We start from the raw sequence: 19237 nt of genomic DNA, 5'->3' as shown, positions 1-19237 counted from the left end.
CATTCATTGTTGGTAGACTAACAATTCTATGGAATAAAATAATAAAAAACGGTCATACCCCCAGGAACTGCTTTCAGGTATGGCTGTATGTTAAAAATAATTAAAATCTGTTGGTTTAGCTGAACGCTAGGTTTCACACTCTCAGACGACAATCTTATGGCTTCAAGATGCTGGAGACCCTCTTGTTTAGGTCCGTTCTCCTGAACTTGTGTAGGCTACTTGGATCAGAGAAATACTCAGGGTGCCCGAGATCCTCCATGTAGTTACGGACATATTTTACCCCGGGGATCTTTAGAGCCCCTTCCAGCTTCAGGCTATGCACCAATATGTCTCTATTGAGCTGGGCTTCTGTTTTTGTCCACACACAATGCTACAGGAGAATGGGCTCCAGTTTAATAAGATCTGATATATGGGGTAGGCCCATTACCGCATGACAGACATAAGAGGATGTGCTAGGCGGGACAGACAAAATGTATCTCAGGAACATGTTTTCTACTATTTGCAGCGGGTAGGGATTAGCAAGGCCCCACAAGCAAGGTCCCATATCCCTGCTCCATAAATTGCTGTGGAGACACTTTTAGCTTTATATATCATAATAAGCTCCACAGGAGGTCTCCTACCCAGTTTCCTTGAGAATTGTACAAGGGCTGTAGTGGTTCTGGCAAAAGCAAGTTTTTTTGTTAAAACAGCATGAGTCCAAACGTCTTTTTCATCAAAGAGTATTCCAAGATAGGAGAATCTCTTTGTGGGCTCGATCTTTTGTCCATCCACATACATATCCTTGCACCTTTGACTACCACGCCCGCACCTCATTACAAAGGTTTTGGAAATATTGACCCTAAGACCAAAACCTTTCATAAAGTTGGTAAAATTATCAAGCATCCTCTGTAAGCCTACTTGCGTTCGGGACATTAAAACCACATCATCTGCATAAAGGAGGGCAGGAATGGGGCGTCCGACTATCTGAGGAAAATCATGACTATTCATGATTAGTGATGGTTCGAGACCATTGATCTAAAGGTTAAAAAGAAAGGGGGCCAGAACACAACCTTGTCTGACCCCCCCTCTTAACGGGAAATGGGTCAGTAAGTTCTCCTCTCAGACCAAATGTAACTCGGCCCTGGGCATTATTATATAGGCGTATAAGAAAAATAATTATTTGCGTTTCCACCCCTATCGCCTCCAGAATCTGCCACGGCTTTTCGTTTTGTATGGAATCAAAAGCAGCAGTGAGATCCACAAAGCTAAAAACAACCTGCCCCCTTTTGCCTGTGTATTTTTTTCTAGGAGGATGGCTAAAATTAGGCTCTGCTCAGTTGTTCCCAAGCCCTCCCAAAAACCATATTGGATATCGGAGAGGACTTTATTTTCCTCTTGCCAGGCCTGTAATCATGGTAGAATAATTCTCCCAACTAATGAGCAAACATGAGTTATATCCTTTGCCTAAAAACACCCAACCAGATGGCGCTCCCGCTAGTAATCAAAAGTCCCAATCAACCGTAAAACATTATTTAATCACATCAGAATCGGTTGCTCATGTTCAAACCCAAGGGACATAGTTACCTAACTTAGTCACATAATGGATCATATTATGGTAAAAATCCACAATGCAGCTTCTACGTCTAGTCCCTCAATATGGCCACAGTTTCAGCAGGAAGAAGGGGCCAATCAAGAGGCCAATGACAGCAAGATCTTCCCTGATCACTCCACCACGGTCCAAGTCAACAAATCAAAAAACATTTGGACTATGCTACAAACCACCCTCCAAGCCTCAGTAGATGCCCTTCCTGAACTACCAGTCAAATAAATTAGTTATTCAAGACGACCTGCTGAACATTTCAGTGGCCTATATCACTGGTATTGATACGAAATTGCCAGACTTGCATAACATAATTACTCAAGCTCAAAGCACATACTTCTTATCTCTGCTAACATGTATTTGTGGGCCAACAATGGATACATTGGGTACCCTAACCAACATCCTGACACTATTACTAGGGGCCAGATGTAGGTAAATCTAATTTACCGATTCATAAATACCGAATTTTACCGATTCGGTATTTATGAATCTGTAAATGAGATGTAGCTAAAAATTCGGTATTTTTTACTGAATCGGTAAGATTCGGTATTTACCGATTCGGTACATACCGAATCGGTATTTGCTATTGAATCCTATGGGCCTTGAAGCCCATAGGATTCAATAGCAAATTCCGATTCGGTATTTACCGAATCGGTAAAAATACCGAATTGCTAAGGGGGACAGGGTGTCACTTTGACACCCTGTTGCACCTCTGTAACTGGCTTTTGTGCCATGTGGCACACAGATATGCCCTTAGGGCATGTCTGTGTGCCACATGGCACAGGTGTACATGCACAGATGTGCATGTACACAAGAATTCGTAATTTACCATGCAATTGTATTGCATGGTAAATACCAAATTCTAAAGGCCCTGTAGCACTGTTAGAAGTGGCACACATATATGCCCTTAGGGCATGTCTGTGTGCCACATGGCACAGGTGTACATGCACAGATGTGCATGTACACAAGAATTCGTAATTTACCATGCAATTGTATTGCATGGTAAATACCAAATTCTAAAGGCCCTGTAGCACTGTTAGAAGTGGCACACATATATGCCCTTAGGGCATGTCTGTGTGCCACATGGCACAGGTGTACATGCACAGATGTGCATGTACACAAGAATTCGTAATTTACCATGCAATTGTATTGCATGGTAAATACCAAATTCTAAAGGCCCTGTAGCACTGTTAGAAGTGCTACCTACATCACAAAATACATTTTCGGTATTTTTACCGAATGGTAAATTTACCGAATCTGTAATTTTACCAATTCGGTAAAATTACCGAAAATGTACGTTTATTTAGCCCCTACATCTCCATAGCCCTTTACCTTTTAGAAACGGCCGAAAATCGGAATTTTCGGCCGTTTCCGACCGGTAAAAGGGTTGCTTACATCTGGCCCCAGATGATATAAATGTAAGTATGACATCTCTTATCAAAACTAACAAGACAAAAAATGGCCTGGCAGAACAGGAAAAGGGAAATGTCTCCGACTATCTAATGTTAACAACGCTGTACCCCTTATAGTAACACATCCACCAATGGATAGCACCAAGTCTGTGATAATGAATCAGTTAACTAATCTGAAGACTATTGTCCACCTCCTTGATCCACAAAAGCTGAGTACATCTGTAAAAGAAAACCAAGAGTCCCCAGGTGATTACTGCAAGGGAAGACCCTCATCAAGAAGCTCTAGAGGATGCAGAGCAGTAGAGTTCACCACTGACTAAAAATAAAAGTAAAAACTCAAGAAAGGGGAGAAATACAGGAGCGACCAATTCATCAGCCAGAGGCACCATATCTGGCATTTATCCAACTCACGGTAGAAGAGAACCTCTCTACTTCAAAATTCCAGCATATCACCTCCATCTCAGATCAGTGTAAGATACACAGGTCGGTATTTAAAGGAGCTGTCAACAAACAAGAAGGCTCGCAGGAAACCACTCTGAATGAGCAGGCAAACGCAAAGATTGTCTTCTACCCAGAGTATGTCCCAAAAGGGCTGCATGACACCTTAAAAAGTGGGGACATTCTGAAACTATTGATTGTAATACCTTCACTAGCTACTCTCATTACCGGAGACATAATTTCAGTGAAATTTATATCGCAGGACAAGCATAGCGCAAGAGAAGCTACCCTCGTAGATTAGTTCTCCCCAGATATTGCATCTTTGGTGCTAAAAGTAAAAACATTATTTACATATTTATTTATTTTCTTTTAAGTCCTCATTTATCAACTTATGCTGGGATGTCAGAAAGATCTAGCCGACTGTGGCAAGCAGTACTCTGTCCCCCCACAGAGGAGGGATGTAAAAACATCCTAGCCTAAACAAGCATTGGAAATGCAATAGGTCTCGCACCATTAGAGTTAGTGCTTTTAGAATTGTTTATGGGTTTTTTTTGTAAATGTTTAGCATTTTTGTTTCCTGTAGCCTATGCTAAAGAATTACAAATAAAAAAAGCCATGAACATTTCTAAAAGCTCTAACTGAAATGGTCTGAGACCTATTGCACTGTGTGAGGGTGAGGGGTTGAGGGTGAGTGAGGGTGAGGGTGAGGGTGGGTGAGGGTGAGTGAGGGTGAGGGGTTGAGGGTGAGTGAGGGTGAGGGGTTGAGGGTGAGTGAGAGTGAGGGTGGGTGAGGGTGAGTGTGGGTGAGTGAGGGTGAGGGTGAGTGAGGGTGAGGGGTTGAGGTTGAGGGTGAGGTGTTGAGGGTGAGGGTGAGGGTGAGTGAGGGGTTGAGGGTGAGTGAGGGTGAGGGTGAGTTAGGGTGAGGCGTTCAGGGTGAGTGAGGGTGAGGTGTTGAGGGTGAGTGAGGATGAGTGAGGGTGAGTGAGGGGTTGAGGTTGAGTGAGGGTGAGGGTGAGTGAGGGTTGAGGGTGAGGGGTTGAGGGTGAGTGAGGGGTTGAGGGTGAGTGAGGTGTTGAGGTTGAGTGAGGGTGAGGGTGAGTTAGGGTGAGGGGTTGAGGGTGAGTGAGGGTGAGGGTGAGTGAGGTGTTGAGGTTGAGTGAGGGTGAGTGAGGGTGAGGGTGAGTGAGGGTGAGTGAGGGTGAGGGTGAGTGAGGGTGAGGGTGAGGGGTTGAGGGTGGTGAGGGTGAGGGTGAGTGAGGGTGAGGTGTTGAGGGTGAGTGAGGGTGAGGAGTTGAGGGTGAGTGAGGGTGAGTGAGGGGTTGAGTGAGGGTGAGGGTGAGTTAGGGTGAGGTGTTGAGGGTGAGTGAGTGTGAGGGTGAGGGGTTGAGGGTGAGTGAGGATGAGTGAGAGTGAGGGTGAGTGAGGGTGAGTGGTTGAGGGTGAGTGAGGGTGAGTGTGGGTGAGGGTGAGGGTGAGTGAGGGTGAGGGTAAGTGAGGGTGAGGGGTTGAGGGTGGGTGAGGGTGAGTGAGTGTGAGGGGTTAAGGGTGAGTGAGGGTGAGTGAGGGTGAGGCCTAAAAACGACTTGAAAAAACAAGATCACACAGAAAACCAGCTTCTACTTCAAGTTATTTGTTGGAGCCCTCACACCTCTCAGAAAGTAGGCACTCTGAACTTTTTTTAAATGTATTTTCTTTTCTTTAATGGTACACATTCGCAACTCAAAAGTGTAAAGGAGTTGATAAACCAAAGGAACAGTGAATTATATTTAATTTCGATAATTTTATGGAGATTTCATCGACCTCTGCAGCAACAGCATGTCTGTCTGCATACGTTTGTGTCTGGGAGAGAAATAAAACGTGTCTTGCAAATCACCTGTGTACCAGGTATGCTGGAGTCTCCGAAATACGATTTAATATTAATGTTAATACATGACAACATACACAAGAAGCACCTTCTCTACATGCTACCACGCGAGAATGAGCATGTTAAACTCTGCAGAGCACACTTTGGCATGAAGCACCCGGCTGCGGTGCGGTGTACAGTCTGTCTGCAAATAACTCGGCGCTGGCAGGTAATTAGTGTGCATGAACAAGTGAAGTTTTTATCGCACCGACCACGCGCGCTGAGCTCTGAGGAACATTCCCTAAATGTGCTGATATTTTGTGAAACGGGCACATGCCAAATGCGTGATGTGTGGCGCTGCTCAGTGAGACACAACACCACAACTTAAAAACAGTGTTCACAACAAGTTCTCACTTCCACTCTCTTGACAAACAACAGGCATGTCTAATTCGATATCAGCACGTTGTTATTGTTCACGTGCTCCTGAAAAGTAAAGTTATTTTCACATGCTGTGTTAGCTTTTCATGTAGCGCGGTACTTGTTAAAGCATATAGCACACCTTTGTTAGCGGAACTTGAATTTCAACACACAGCATTTACTGTTCGTAATACATGCAGTTCTGATTATGTAAACATCATTAAAATGCTGTGTTGCACCTTTCAGTTATCTGAAAGAAAACGCATCGATAAATCATTTAAATACAAAGTACCCTAAATGTTTTTCGACTGGGTTAATTACTTGGTTTGATTTGAATTCACCTGCGCCTAGCACCGCGATGCCATCCAAACAGCTACATTAGAACAACTACTTCACTTTACAGACACTTCTGTGCGAAAGTTTAAGTTTGAGACCAACAAGAAGTAACCATACCGAACATGAAAAGAGTATGGGGCAATCCAAATAAAAATAAACAACACGCAATTCCTTTCCCGCATTAAAACACCGCCCAGCCGAGAAGAAAGTCACAAACACCCAACTCCAATGACATTCCAACTTCAAAGGAGCCAACAGAAACACAGGAAACGAAAGAAAACTGCTGCAGAGAAGCTCTTCCAACTGCACAAAAACCAGACACCAACCTAGGAGCGAGGAAACGCTGCATCCACCGGCGTCAAGGCGAAGGAAAAGTTAATCACTAGTGAAAAAAAAGCGAAAGAGAAAGCAGGGTAACCTGACCCAGGAGGGGGGAGGGGGGAGGAGGGAGGAGAAATGCGTCTCGGCCGGAGCAGGGGGCGGAGCAGGGAGAGCGGGCTTTGAAATGCACTTCACACGGCCGGCCGGTCGTGAAACTGAAAGCATGGCCGGCCGGCCGTGAAAGCCTTTGATACCGCAGGGGGTGGAGCGGCACCAGCTGGGAGAGTAGGCAAGGCAGGCGGCTGGGGGCATGTGCACGCGCTTTTAAGCTCAATGCGCATGCGCATTGAGCTTAAAAGTCACGGGCACTGCAAGGAATCGCCACGATTCCTTGCAAGTTGGACAAAGAGTGGATAAGCCCCCATAGTCTCGCTTGCTCGATGCGCATGCGCATCGACAGGCGAGACCTAAAAAGACTCCTGCCCAGTCGAACGAGCTGTAAAGGTGCAATAGATGGCCATGAAAATAATGGATGGGAGCAGAAATCCCCCACCCATGCAACCTGTATAGCATACCACTAATTATTGTACCATTAGTTTTTACACCAAAGACAAAAAAGGAAAAGAGGAGACGGAGAGGAAAAAAAGAGGGGGAGTTAAGAAAATTCAGGATATTAAGAGAATAACATGTGACTTAAACCAGTCATCCCAGAGTTCCCAGAACTTTGTTTTGTAAACTTGATAAGTGGCCTGGTCAAGAATCGATATTTTTTGTATTGATTGTATCCATTCTGCCTCTATAGGGGGACAGGGGATGATCCACTTCATACACAGCTCTCTACGTGCAAGAAGAGTTAAAGCATAGATAAGGGCTTTATGAGTCTTAAGAAGACCCTATTACCCTCCCCTCCCAGAGTCCCCCAAAGGGTACCAAAGCCAGTGTCACCTTGATCTCTTGACCCAGGATTCCCAAAATGGTCTTACCCACTTTATGCCAAAGGATCTGGATTGATGGGCACTGACAGAACATGTGGACATCTTTCGCGTTGCCTTCTCCACACTTGGGACACTTCTTCACCTCCCGACTTCCCAGCTTTCAGAGTTTCTGTGATGTCCAATAGGCCTTATGGACAGTAAAGAGATAGTTCTTCCCAAGTGGTGCAGACTTCACATAAGACCACATGTGAGACATAGATACTTGCAATAGTAGTTCAAGGTCTTGGTCTGGCAGTTCCCTCCCCCAGATCTCAGTCAGCAAAATTTGCACTTCTTCCACAGTCTGGATTAACATCCAGTACCATTCTGCAACTTCTTTCCACAAAAGCGGCCGTTAGCGTATCCTGGCCTCCCTTTATCGTCCTTTTCCAATGTGTTTGCCGAGCTTGCTAGTTGGTAATATTTAAATTTGAAAATCAAGCCCTCAGAATTCTCCAGCTGTTGTTGCCACGAGATTAGTTGGGTATCCTCTATGATTTTCTCTCAGCTATGAATACACCACTCCAGCAGAGGAATTGTGCCAAGAGAGTCCCAGATTGGAGCTGAATCGCTATAATAAGGTAGTTGTAGGGAAAGTCTTACTTGGTACCAGATCTTACATGCACCCACTAGAATCTTTAGCCTTACTTTCTTAAAGAATTTGGGATGGCCAAATTTAAGGAGGAAAAAATCAGCTTGATCTGGAGAGCCTGTGGTGAGAGACCTAAACAGTGGGTACAAACAAGAGCTACCCATCAAAAGCTGTCGGAAATTCTTCAGATGAAAGACACAGTAATATTGGTAAAGATCTGGGCTGGCGACACCACTGTGTTCTTTCTTTCTACCAAGCTTCTTCCAGGAAATTCTAGGCCTTTTGTTTCCCCAAATTAAACTAGTAAACTCCACTTGCAGTTTCTTAAACCACTCCTTCTTAAATTCTAAAGGGAAAGTGTTAAACAAAAAAGAAAATTTGGGGAGGATAAACATTTTCAAAAGATTGGATCTACCTAGGAAGGACAATGGGAGGGCTCCCCAGGCCTGTAGTTGTTTTCTGACACTGGTGGCTACATTTTCAAAATTTACTTGAGCTAATTTCTCCAGAAGGTGCCCTACTTGGACTCCCAAATATCTTATTTCTTGTCTTGTTAAATCATTCGTGTAATGGGTGTTCCACTGCATTAACTCAGTTTTTTGCTGGTTAATGACGTTACTGATACCCTTCCAAATCCTTCCCAAATCTTCCAAATTGCAGGGTGAGACTAAGGCAGATCTGCTGTATAGATCATTAGATCATCTGCATACAACCCAATGTTTTTTCTTCCAGTCAGCACAGACAAAGGGGAAGATGTTCTGGCATGCCCTTAATTTACACGCCAGTGGCTCAATGTAAAGGTAAAAAAGAAGAGGGGAAAGGGTACATCCCTGTCTAGTCCCCCAACTGATATTTAATAATTTAGTAAAGTTCCTGTTAACCAGGGCCCTTGCCAAGGCTTTTTTATATAGGTTCTTATCTGCTGCTAAGAAGACCTCTCCTAAGCTGAAATGTTGAACCATTTTATACAGAAAGGGCCAACTGACCCTATTGAAGGCCATTTCAGCATCAAAGGTCATTACTGTTAAAGGGCACCCATATTCCCTAGTCAGGTCTATTTCACCTATTAACTTGTGAGTTAGCTCATAAAGCTGTCTTTCTTTCATGAAACCTTTCTGATCGGTGATGATCAAAGTTTCCACCACCGTATCTAGTTGTTTTGTTAAAATCTGAGTGTATAGTTTATAATCGCTGTTAAGAAGAGAGATGGGTCTATAAGACTCACATGCCCTTGTGTTCTTATTTTGTTTAAAGAGTATGGTTATAGTGGTGTCATCAAAGAGGACAGAAGATCATGACTGTATGTGAAAGCAGAGTTAAAAAAGCTGTAACAGAATGGGGCAAGCTCGTTTTGTTTTTTAATATCATATAGAATACATTGGGAAGGGAGTCAGGCCCTGCAGCTTTCCTGTTTCTTAAGCTACTAATAATTTGTAGAGTTTCCTCAAGACAAATGGGGCTTGTCCAGGTCGTCTCTTGTAGTCCCCTATAGAGATAGAAGCTCTATGTCTTGAAGAAAATTCTCAATTTGATCTCCAGCCACAATCAGGTCCTTTGCGTAGAGATCTTGAAAAAACTGTGAAAAAAGCATGTTGGAGATTATATTACCTGAATTTTGACATCTAAGGTCTTTAGTCAAATTACTTGTCTGGTTAGCTTTAGTCTTCCAAACAAGCAATTTGCTGCAACCCTCCTCATATTCATGATGACACAACCAACTGGCTCCTCATGTAGTCCTAACTATTGCCTCATGATAGTCGGCAAGCTCAGACCTTGATAGTTGCAACTTTTGCCCAGTTTGTAATGCAGCTGGACCATTATGAGCTTGTTCCTAAGAACCTAAGAATGGTCTCTAAAATAACTGCAGCGTGGTCAGATAGGTGTTCCGGTATGTGGGTGATTCTGATGGTATTCTTGCTAGTAAATGAGTCTACAAGAGAAAAGTCTATCCTAGATCAAAGGCTATATTTTTTGTTGTGGAAAGTAAACTATCCCTGTGCCGTCCCTTTTTTACATCCCATAAGCCTCCAAATATCCATGAAACCATGGAGATAGATATATATATATATATATATATATATATATATATATATATATATATATATATATATATATATATATATACATATATATATATATATATATATATTTTTTTGGGGGGGGGGGAATCAATCCATGGATTAGAATCAGCAGATTTCCAGAAAATACTATAAATTATTTTAAATATGTACACCCCTCCATTTTCAATAACTGCATCAGCGCGAACATATTTACAAGTATATATATAGGCACCCAATATCTGTTTTTCAAGAAAGTTACCCATTTATGAGCCTACAGACCGGATTTGCGAATTTGAATTATGATGAATTATGATGACACATCCAAACCTTCCCTTTTGATTGGATATATGAGGATCCCTTACATGTACATGGAAAACCACACCCAAAAACAGTTCTCCAGTGAAGTCTCTAGAATGCAGATTGAGAACTAGTGGTGTTCTGCTTTCAGAGATTGGCTGAAGCTACATCTTTTGTTCATGATGAACATCCACAACCTGTTGAGGATGAGGAGGAAGATACACTACCTCCAAAAAAGAAAGTTTGGAATCACTTTCTGGGGAACAGACGGTAATAACAAAATATGTGCACTGCAATATTTATGTCAAGCCCTTAACCAGAGGCACTGCATTGAAGTATTCACATGGTACAAGTTCCATGTGGATGCCCTTGAACACAATTCATGAAAGGGTCTACAACTGGATGATGATGGGGAAAGCAGGTGCAGCAGGACAGTCCACCTCCACAGCCCCCTTGAGAGAACCATCATCAGCTGCAGTCATTACAATACCAGCTGCCTGTGAAGAATTGAGTGAGATGGTTACTCACTGAGCTAAGTGCCACATGCTTGATGCTGTAAAAATAGCTGTTGTGTGCACATACTTTCAGTACAGTAAAGAAGCATCACTGTAAGGTTGTTTTTTTGCTTCCTGTTACCACATAATGTTTTTTGAAGACTGAAGCAAGCTGCTTCTTTGCATTTTCCCATCCGTATTAAAAAAATAAAAAAAAAGGATTTCTTTTAAAACTGTTAAAAACCCCTTCTAGGGGAAAAAATGTCTTTTTAGAACCATCTTCTGGTCAAACAAAGAGATAACACTGTGTTTATAATGTGTAAGTGACCGTATCATTGTGAGACGGGGTGTGTCAGTCTGTGCACCAGTGTGAGCGAAGCTGGGGGATTTGCGGGGATATGGGCCGTGCAAGAAGCCAGGTGTGAGTTGTATACCAAACAGTTTTGTTGCTGGTACTGTGGGAAGAAGTTTTCAGAATGCTAAAGTGGAAACTAACCCATCTAGAGTTGAAGCTCAATGACATTGAAGAATTTGAGAGTATACGGAATGATTTGGAGAGTCGCAAGTAGCAAGGGGAGATGCACACTTGGGGGCCCATTAGGATGTTGGGCGGTGGCACCACTGCGGTGGTGGCGGGGCGGAAAAACAGCTTTTTCCTCCCGCGAGCAGCGGAACTCACGTCCACCACATTAGGACATCAAAACATAGGTCATTTCCAGTCCGCCTCGGAGCGCCACGCACCGCCATCAAAGTGCGCCCACCACCGCAGCGGTGGGAGCCATTCCGAAACTCACCGCCTTGCGGAAGGACGTCCGCCCGCTCAACAAATTAGGATGGCCCAAACAAGTCGACGCACCGCAGTGGAGACACCGCCCAGTGTAAGCAGGCGGAAACTCGACAGCGGAGCGAGATAGCCGAGACCCGGACCTGAACGCCATGAACCCAGCCCTCCATATGCACCCGGTGATGTTCCTCCTACAACACTATCGTCAGATGGGCCGCCGCGGATGCCGCCGCAGGTACACAACTACACAAATGCAACACACAACACACAGGCCGACACAGGGTCCAATCACCACACAGACACCCTGCTGGGGGTCACAACACATCCACAAGGGCACCCACACATCACCCACCTGACAACCAGGCACCCCTCAGCATCCGGGACACACATCGACCGCCAACCAGCAGCAACATCCCTGTCCCGCTCACGTCACTGCCGCGGTCAACACGTGCGCACTATGCAGAAGGCAGGGCCACTCCAAGGCATTGGCAGGGCACAAACACCACAGGGCCACACCACCACAAACCACACTGCAACACACCCCATCAAGTCACAGGCCAGGTGCCCATCCCGTGCACTCCCATGCACACCAACAAGCACTGCAACAAGCACAATACACACACTCTGCACCACACAACAAACAACCAGGGAGACAGCCACTGCAGCAGTGGCTGACAAGGAACACACAACACCAGTGCCACACACACTGAAGGCTCACAATCCTTGCCAGCACATACACACACAAACAAACACACACCCTGGGTGTAGCCACAAACACAACACACACACAGGGATGCCTCAACAAATGCCTGCACAAGAACCACACACACACACTACTGAAACACATACTGAACTCCAACAGAAACAGACATACCCTGTACTCCCAACTGGTGAAAAGCAATGGGAGCACAGACACAGCAGGAGTACACAACATCATCACTCAGGAACAAAACACACACACCATAACATAAATCACACAAGAAGTGCATCTGGACAAACACACACTGCCACATCAAACCTACCACAGATGCACATCAAACACCAATCAACAAATACCACAAGGCATCAGGGGATGCACATCAGGCAATGCCCAGGCCACATACACACAGCACTGCATGCCCAACAAGCAGTGGTGCATAACAAGCACAACAGCCACACACACACATGATCAACACAACCACATCACACACACCGCAGTTCAGCATTGCACAATTACTACAGCACACCCAGAAACTGAACCAATACCACATCCAACACCAACACATCCAACACAACAACTACACATGCACCACTCTGGGATACAAGATCCAATCCATCTCCACCAGAGCACTGGGCAGCACACACAGCTGAAGTGTACATGGCCACTACAGAATGATTAATATCACAAGGACAGCACCCATACGCCATTGTGGCAATGTCCAGAGTGGAACAACACTTATGGCCCAAGAACTACACCACAAAGCACAAGCTCACAAATGAAGCGATGGGGAGGCACACACACATGGAAACCAAGGGGACAGCTGACATCAAAGTGAAATACCCTGCTTGTCAGTAGCAGACATGTAATGGGTGTACCACACACAAATAGAGGGAGAGAAGACACACAATGGCAATGCACAAGGGGCACACATAGAGGATGGCGTAACACCACACACACCATGCCATACAGGAGGAGAAAAACCACCATGTGCCTGCAATGCATCACAAACACAAACACAATGCCAGTGTGGAGCAGCAGGGCCACACAGTCTACACAAACACTCCCAAGACACATTGAGGATCAATCAAACACAACACTGAAGTGCAACTCACACACTTTGCACACTTCAAACTTACAAAAACAACTAGGAGGAGTCACACACAACTGCATGGACACACCAAGCAGCTTACACAAGTGCATACAATCTTCTACACAGGGCAAGACAAAACAAACAACAGGTATACTACTCCTGGGTGACACATGTGTGTCTCTCACAATACAGGGGCACACATACATCCATTACAAACTTCACCCTTCACACTGGACACCTCTGCTACACCCAAGACCACACATCTCATGTAGGCCATGGTACCAAGACTAAGGACCAAAACAAGATGACCATACACATACACGGCTGGGCACACATAAAGGAATCCACACACATACATCATGACATATCTCAACCTGCTCCAAAACCTTAGCTCAGCATCACACCCTGTGCTGGCAGTGTCCCACAACCTGACATGTGAACAGTGTATCCAACAATAGCAAATCACTAGGAAGATAACTGCATGGCAGGTAAAATAGCCATCACAGATTACACTATTATCAGGGTCAGAATGGACTAAAGACCCTGTCACCCCTGTCTAAAAATCTGATGCCTGCAAAGGGCCTTGCAATGTTGAAGTGATACATAGAGCATTGGGCACAGCCAATCAAATGCAAACAGAAAAAAAAACTTTAATCAGCAAGGACACTGACAAAACACACAACAGAAGTAACTGTATTTTATTAGTAAAGTGGACATGTGATTTGTGCGTGACTATTTACATGAAGGTGGGGAATGATCAGTGAGTTGACAGTCATGGTCGATGATATGCAAGAGTAGACACCACATGGATGTGGTGACCCAGTCCAACAGACAAGTGCCATTGCCAAGGAAATGTGGGGAAAGACAGTTCAAACAGTCAATGTAGTGGGGAAGAGAGTTGCCATCAGGGCTGGCTCCGTGACTGGCGTGTGGCAGGTGCTTTGCCTCCGGGGACTCCCAGGCTCTTCTTTGGACGCCCCCTTGATCTGTTTGGCGGTAGGGGGGTCTGCTGACCGGCCAGCGGCATCAGGGGACTCGTCCCTCTCTGTTGGGGCAGGGGATGATGGTGCACTGTCATCTTGCTGCACAACAGGAGGGGGCTGTGGTGTTGTTTGGTAAACAGGCCTGTCCCTCTACAATGCCACTTGCTGGCCCATGAGGTTCACCATCTGTCCAAGGCGGTTGTCGATGGACCTCATCAGCAGGATGAGCTCCCTTAATAGTTCATCAGACCGGCCACTTTGTCCCTGGACCTCTTGGCATGCCTCCACAACTCTGGTGAAGTGATCCCGGGATGGTGTCCACTCCTCCCGAGGTCTGGGGGTGACCCTGGCCCTCCCACCTGCCCTGCTGCCACGGTCCTGTTGCCTCGCCACTCTGGGTCCACGCACACTCTCCCTGCCCTCCACAGTTGCTGGTGTGGCCTGGTCATCCCCTGGGACAGGGGGGTGCGGCAGGTGGTACTGGTGGTGGTGGTATTGGTGGCGGTGGTGGAGGCAGAGGCCTTGACTGCAGGAGTCTGCTGTGCTGTTGTTGGTGCAGCAGACGTGGTGGTGGGGAGGATGGGGTCCTGGGACCTCTGGGTCTGTGGCACACCAGATGGGACGGGCTGGAGCTCATCGTCCAAACTGTCCTGGGAGTCAACATCTGAGAGTCCTTGTACCGGGGGTGGAGACTGGCTCTGCTGGTCGATGTTCTGGTCCTCAGCAGTGAGTTCTTCATCACCTGTGGATTAGATGGGGAGTGGTCAGTGTTGTGCACTGTGCAAGTATTGTATCATCTGCGTTTCATTGACTGTCTGTACACTACACAATTATGAAGTCTCCACTAGTATTATTGATGGCAACACTCTGTGTAATTTCATAGTGCTGAGGAACATCATGTACTCATACATGTCAGGTGTCGATGCATTGCATGAAATTGTTGCTTTGTGTAGGGATGCAGGTCTCACACACACACACATCAGGAAGAGTTAAGATGGCTACCTACCTGTTAGCTGAGGGAGAACAGTGCAATGGCTGACACATGCTCCTGGGTGGGGGAGGCCTCCATGCTGCTGGAGTGTGGGACAGGGGGCATGCTGGGAGTAGTGATACAGGCCTCCCACCCCCAAACAGTGCTCCAATACAATATGGCTACATACCTGTAAGTCTGTTTGTTGACCAGTGCAATGGCTGACACATGCTCCTGGGTGGGGGAGGCCTCCGTGCTGCTGGAGTGTGGGACAGGGGGCATGCTGGGAGTAGTGATACTGGCCTCCCAACCCCAAAAAGTGCTCCAATACAAGATGGCTACCTACCTGTAAGTCTGTTTGTTGATCAGTGCAATGGCTGACACATGCTTCTGGGTGGTGTTGGGGGGGTTATACATCTTGGTAGGCTGTGGTAGAGGGGGTGTGGTGTGAGTTGTTGTACAGACCTCCCTCCCCCATACAGTCCTCCTATGGAAGATGGCTAGCTACCTGTTGGGTGAGGGTAGACAGTGTAATGGTGTTTGGGTTGTGCAAGGAAGTACTTCTCAGTGTGCTGGTTGCCATTTGTTTGTACTTACCAGCCTCTGTTCTGCCGGCTACTCCTGTGAGACTCTCAGGATGCAGTATGGCAAGCTCCTTCTCCTCCCATGGTGTGAATGTTTTCGGTGGGATGGAAGGGCCACTGCCAATCACGTTCGCCAGATGCCAGTTCTTGCTCCTCTTCTCTTTGACCACCCTTCTTGGATCTTGGGGTGGTCCCTACAGCATTGACCCTTTGGAATAACCTTTCCCACATTTGTGTCCTCGTGGCTAATGGTGTCTGTTGAACCAGGCTACCAAACAGTTGTGGCTCTACTCTCACTATCTCATCGACCATGAATGTCAACTCACTCTCTGTGAATTTGGGCATTTTCTGTGATGTCATGGTGTGTGGTGGTTGAAGTATTTGTGGGTGCAGGTGTGGTGGTGGCGGTTGTGGTGTTGGTGTGTGAGGTGTGTTGTGTGCTGGGGATTGTTGGTGCTGGTGTGATGGTGGTAGTAATGGTGGTGGTGGATGTGTGTGTGTGCTGTGCTCTTTTGACTCTCCTGTCAGATGCGGTGTATGGCCTTCTCTTCTGGGGTGTTGCAAAGGATTGTGGTCAGTGAAGGTGGTGGTTTTATACTCAGCTGTGTGGGTGTGTCCAAGTGGAATTTTGCTGTCAGGTGTGTTGTGGGAGTTGTCCTGTGCTTTAATATTTTTATTTGCATTATTTATGTTTTTTTGTATGAGTTTTATTATTTTGGGGGTATGGCTACTTTGATTTGTGCAATGTTTGGCATCACTGCGGGGTTTTGGAATCGTCCGCCATGTTTTTCATGTTCAGTCCGCTGCAGTGGCTATGCTGCCGCTCTTCCGCTACCTTTCCCATTCACTCCTGTGTGCGACCGCGGCGGTCGGGAACAGCGGTTCTGACAGCGGGACCCTCAGGGATATCCTAATTTCCCGTGCGGTGTCTCCGCTTTCCTTGCGGCGGGTTGTTGCTTTTCCGCTGCTTTTCTGACCGCCGCGGTCGGTATTTTTGACCTCACCACCCCGTCGGGCGGTTTTGGTAGGGCCGCTACCGCCGCGGTTGGTCTTTTGTGGCGGTTGATCCTAATTTGGCTGCCGGTTTATCCGCGGTCCTGGCGGGCGGTTGTTTTCCGCCTCCATGGCGGTCGGGGTGATTTTCCACCTGCTATCCTAATGAGGCCCTTAGCCAGCAATACGGTTAGAGCTATTGGGATCAGCAGTGACCACATAAGCAGGCAGCAGTTGATACCCAAAGCGTCTAAATAAATGGTGACCTACACTCTCATTCTTTTGCGTTTAGACTACGCCAATGCTCTTTACATTGGTCTTCCTGGATACCAGCTAAAAAAGCTACAGATCATCCAGAATGCGACCGCGAGGGCACTACTGGGTATTCCTGGTAGGCCTAGCACTAAGGAGCTTCTCCGGGATTTGCATTGGCTCCCGGTAGACCAGCATGATTTGTTAAGGCTCTTACGCCTGCCCACGGTGCTCTTTACAAAGTGGGGCCTTTGTATCTCAGGAGGCGCTTTATTTTCTATGTGCCTCCCAGACATCCCCGCTCTACGGGTCAATGCCTCACTGCTATACCCAGGTACCGCCTTGTTAGAATGGGAGGTAGCTCCCTCTCTGTCAGAGCGGCCAAGACCTGGAATGCCCTGCCCTTTGAGGTTCGGAACACCCGTGACCTCAGGCTGTTTAAAAAGCAGCTAAAACCTTGCTTTTCAAGTAACCACCTGGCCTCGGTCTACACCTCTCTGTCTCCTTTAATTGGCTTCCGTGCCTGGACACTTCTGAGTATCCATGCACGTTATAAATGGAGTTTAACATAACATACATGACAGTATTGGCTACAAGTCACAGCCAAAACCTACCAATAATCCAACACAGTTTAGAAATTTTGAATTTTAGAGACCTGCCAGGATTTGTTATTTACGTGCAGCGCAAAAAAGGTGCTGACCCAGGCTGGACCATGAACAGCTACGTACATATATTCCAATCTGTTGGAAGAAGCTATGCTGGAAAACTGATACCCTGAGCTACATTGACAACTGCAGGAGTGTGGGTTACGTGACAGAGAGACTCCAAGTGATTGACACTTCTGGGTTGCAACTTGTTTACATGATGCAGATAGAGCTATTTTACTTTGATCAATTTTAGGTTTTCTAATAAATTCTGGTCTGCTGAGCATCAGTGTGTGTATGGGGGTCGTTTTGGATGCATTAGTGTTTGGATGGACGAGTCAGTTTCTGCATTACTGTATGCCTGGGTTTGTCAGTGTATGCATTGGTATGTCCTTGGGTGTGTCCGATTATGCATCAGTGTGTCTGGGTGTGTTATTAGATGCATTAGTGTTTGGCTATGTATGTCAGTGTCTGCTTTGGTGTATGCATGGCTGTATCAGTGTCTGCATTGATGTATGCCTAGGTGTGTCAGTCTATGCATCAGTGTGTGTCTGGGTGCATTATTGTATGCATTAGTGTTTAGCTGGCTGTGTTAGTGTCTGCATTAGTGTGTGGTTGGGTGTGTAACTGACTGTATCAGTATGAGTATGGGTGTTTGAGACGCTGTATCAGTGTTTGGCTGAATGTTTAATTGGCTGCATTGATTTTTGACTGAGTGTCATTGGCTGTCTTAGTAGGTGCTTGGGTGTGTCAGTTTCTGTATCGAACTATGGCTTGGTGTGTCAGAGGTTGAATCAGTGTGAGCCTGAGCCTGTCAGTATCTGGTTTGTTTAGTGCCTGGGCATGTCAGTGACTGTATTGGTGTGTACATGAATGTGACAGTCTCATTGTGGTTTTATCAGTGTGACACAGTGTGTGAGTAGGTGTATGTGTGTGAGTGTGCTAACGGGTGTATCAGTGTATAACTGGGTGCATGAGTCACTGTGTCAGTGTGTGGCTTGGTGTTTGAGTGACTGTATGAATGGGTGTGTGAATGGCTGTATTGGATTATAAGTCTATGTAAGTATCTATTTGCATGTGTAAATGGATGTGTGACTAACTGTATGAGGTTTGATTGGGTGTATGAGTGTATCAGTACATGTGTGAATGACAGTATAGGTATGTGAGTTAATGTATGAATCCCTGTGTGTGTGTTTGTGACACATAAGTTAAATTACTAATACACAACACACTACAATTTAAACAAACAATTCACAAATAAACATATCATAATTAGTTTAACTATTTGCAAATTCACTTTGGTGCGCAAGTACTTCAGGAAGCACAAAACAAAGTGATGTTTGGACGCACCTTACTATACCATGAAGGGAAAAGAAGGTTACAGTTAAAAGTCTATACTGTCAAGTTTGCGTCAAAGAGTTATCCAAGGGTACTACAATTATTGATATGGGACAACTTCCATGTGGAATCACTT

General features: G+C 45.8%; 2 protein-coding genes across 2 annotated transcripts in view; both read left to right on the top strand.

Moving 5' to 3' along the window:
• LOC147659338 (SLAM family member 9-like) overlaps window positions 1-19237 on the top strand; it is a gene marked incomplete at its 3' end in the record, with an annotated part of 359657 nt that overhangs the window by 10493 nt on the left and 329927 nt on the right. The gene's annotated exons all lie outside the window — the stretch shown is intronic.
• LOC147659339 (anaphase-promoting complex subunit CDC26-like) lies at window positions 11240-17770 on the top strand. The gene is made up of 4 exons (XM_086951834.1): window positions 11240-11328; window positions 14187-14204; window positions 17038-17104; window positions 17693-17770. The coding sequence occupies exons 1-4, from the start codon at window positions 11240-11242 to the stop codon at window positions 17768-17770; spliced, it is 252 nt and encodes an 83-aa protein (XP_086807960.1).

The sequence above is a fragment of the Lissotriton vulgaris genome, unplaced genomic scaffold (genome assembly GCF_964263255.1).
Source record: "Lissotriton vulgaris unplaced genomic scaffold, aLisVul1.2 SCAFFOLD_1237, whole genome shotgun sequence".
Lineage (NCBI taxonomy): Eukaryota > Metazoa > Chordata > Amphibia > Caudata > Salamandridae > Lissotriton > Lissotriton vulgaris.
This window is presented reverse-complemented; position numbering and strand designations above follow the sequence as displayed.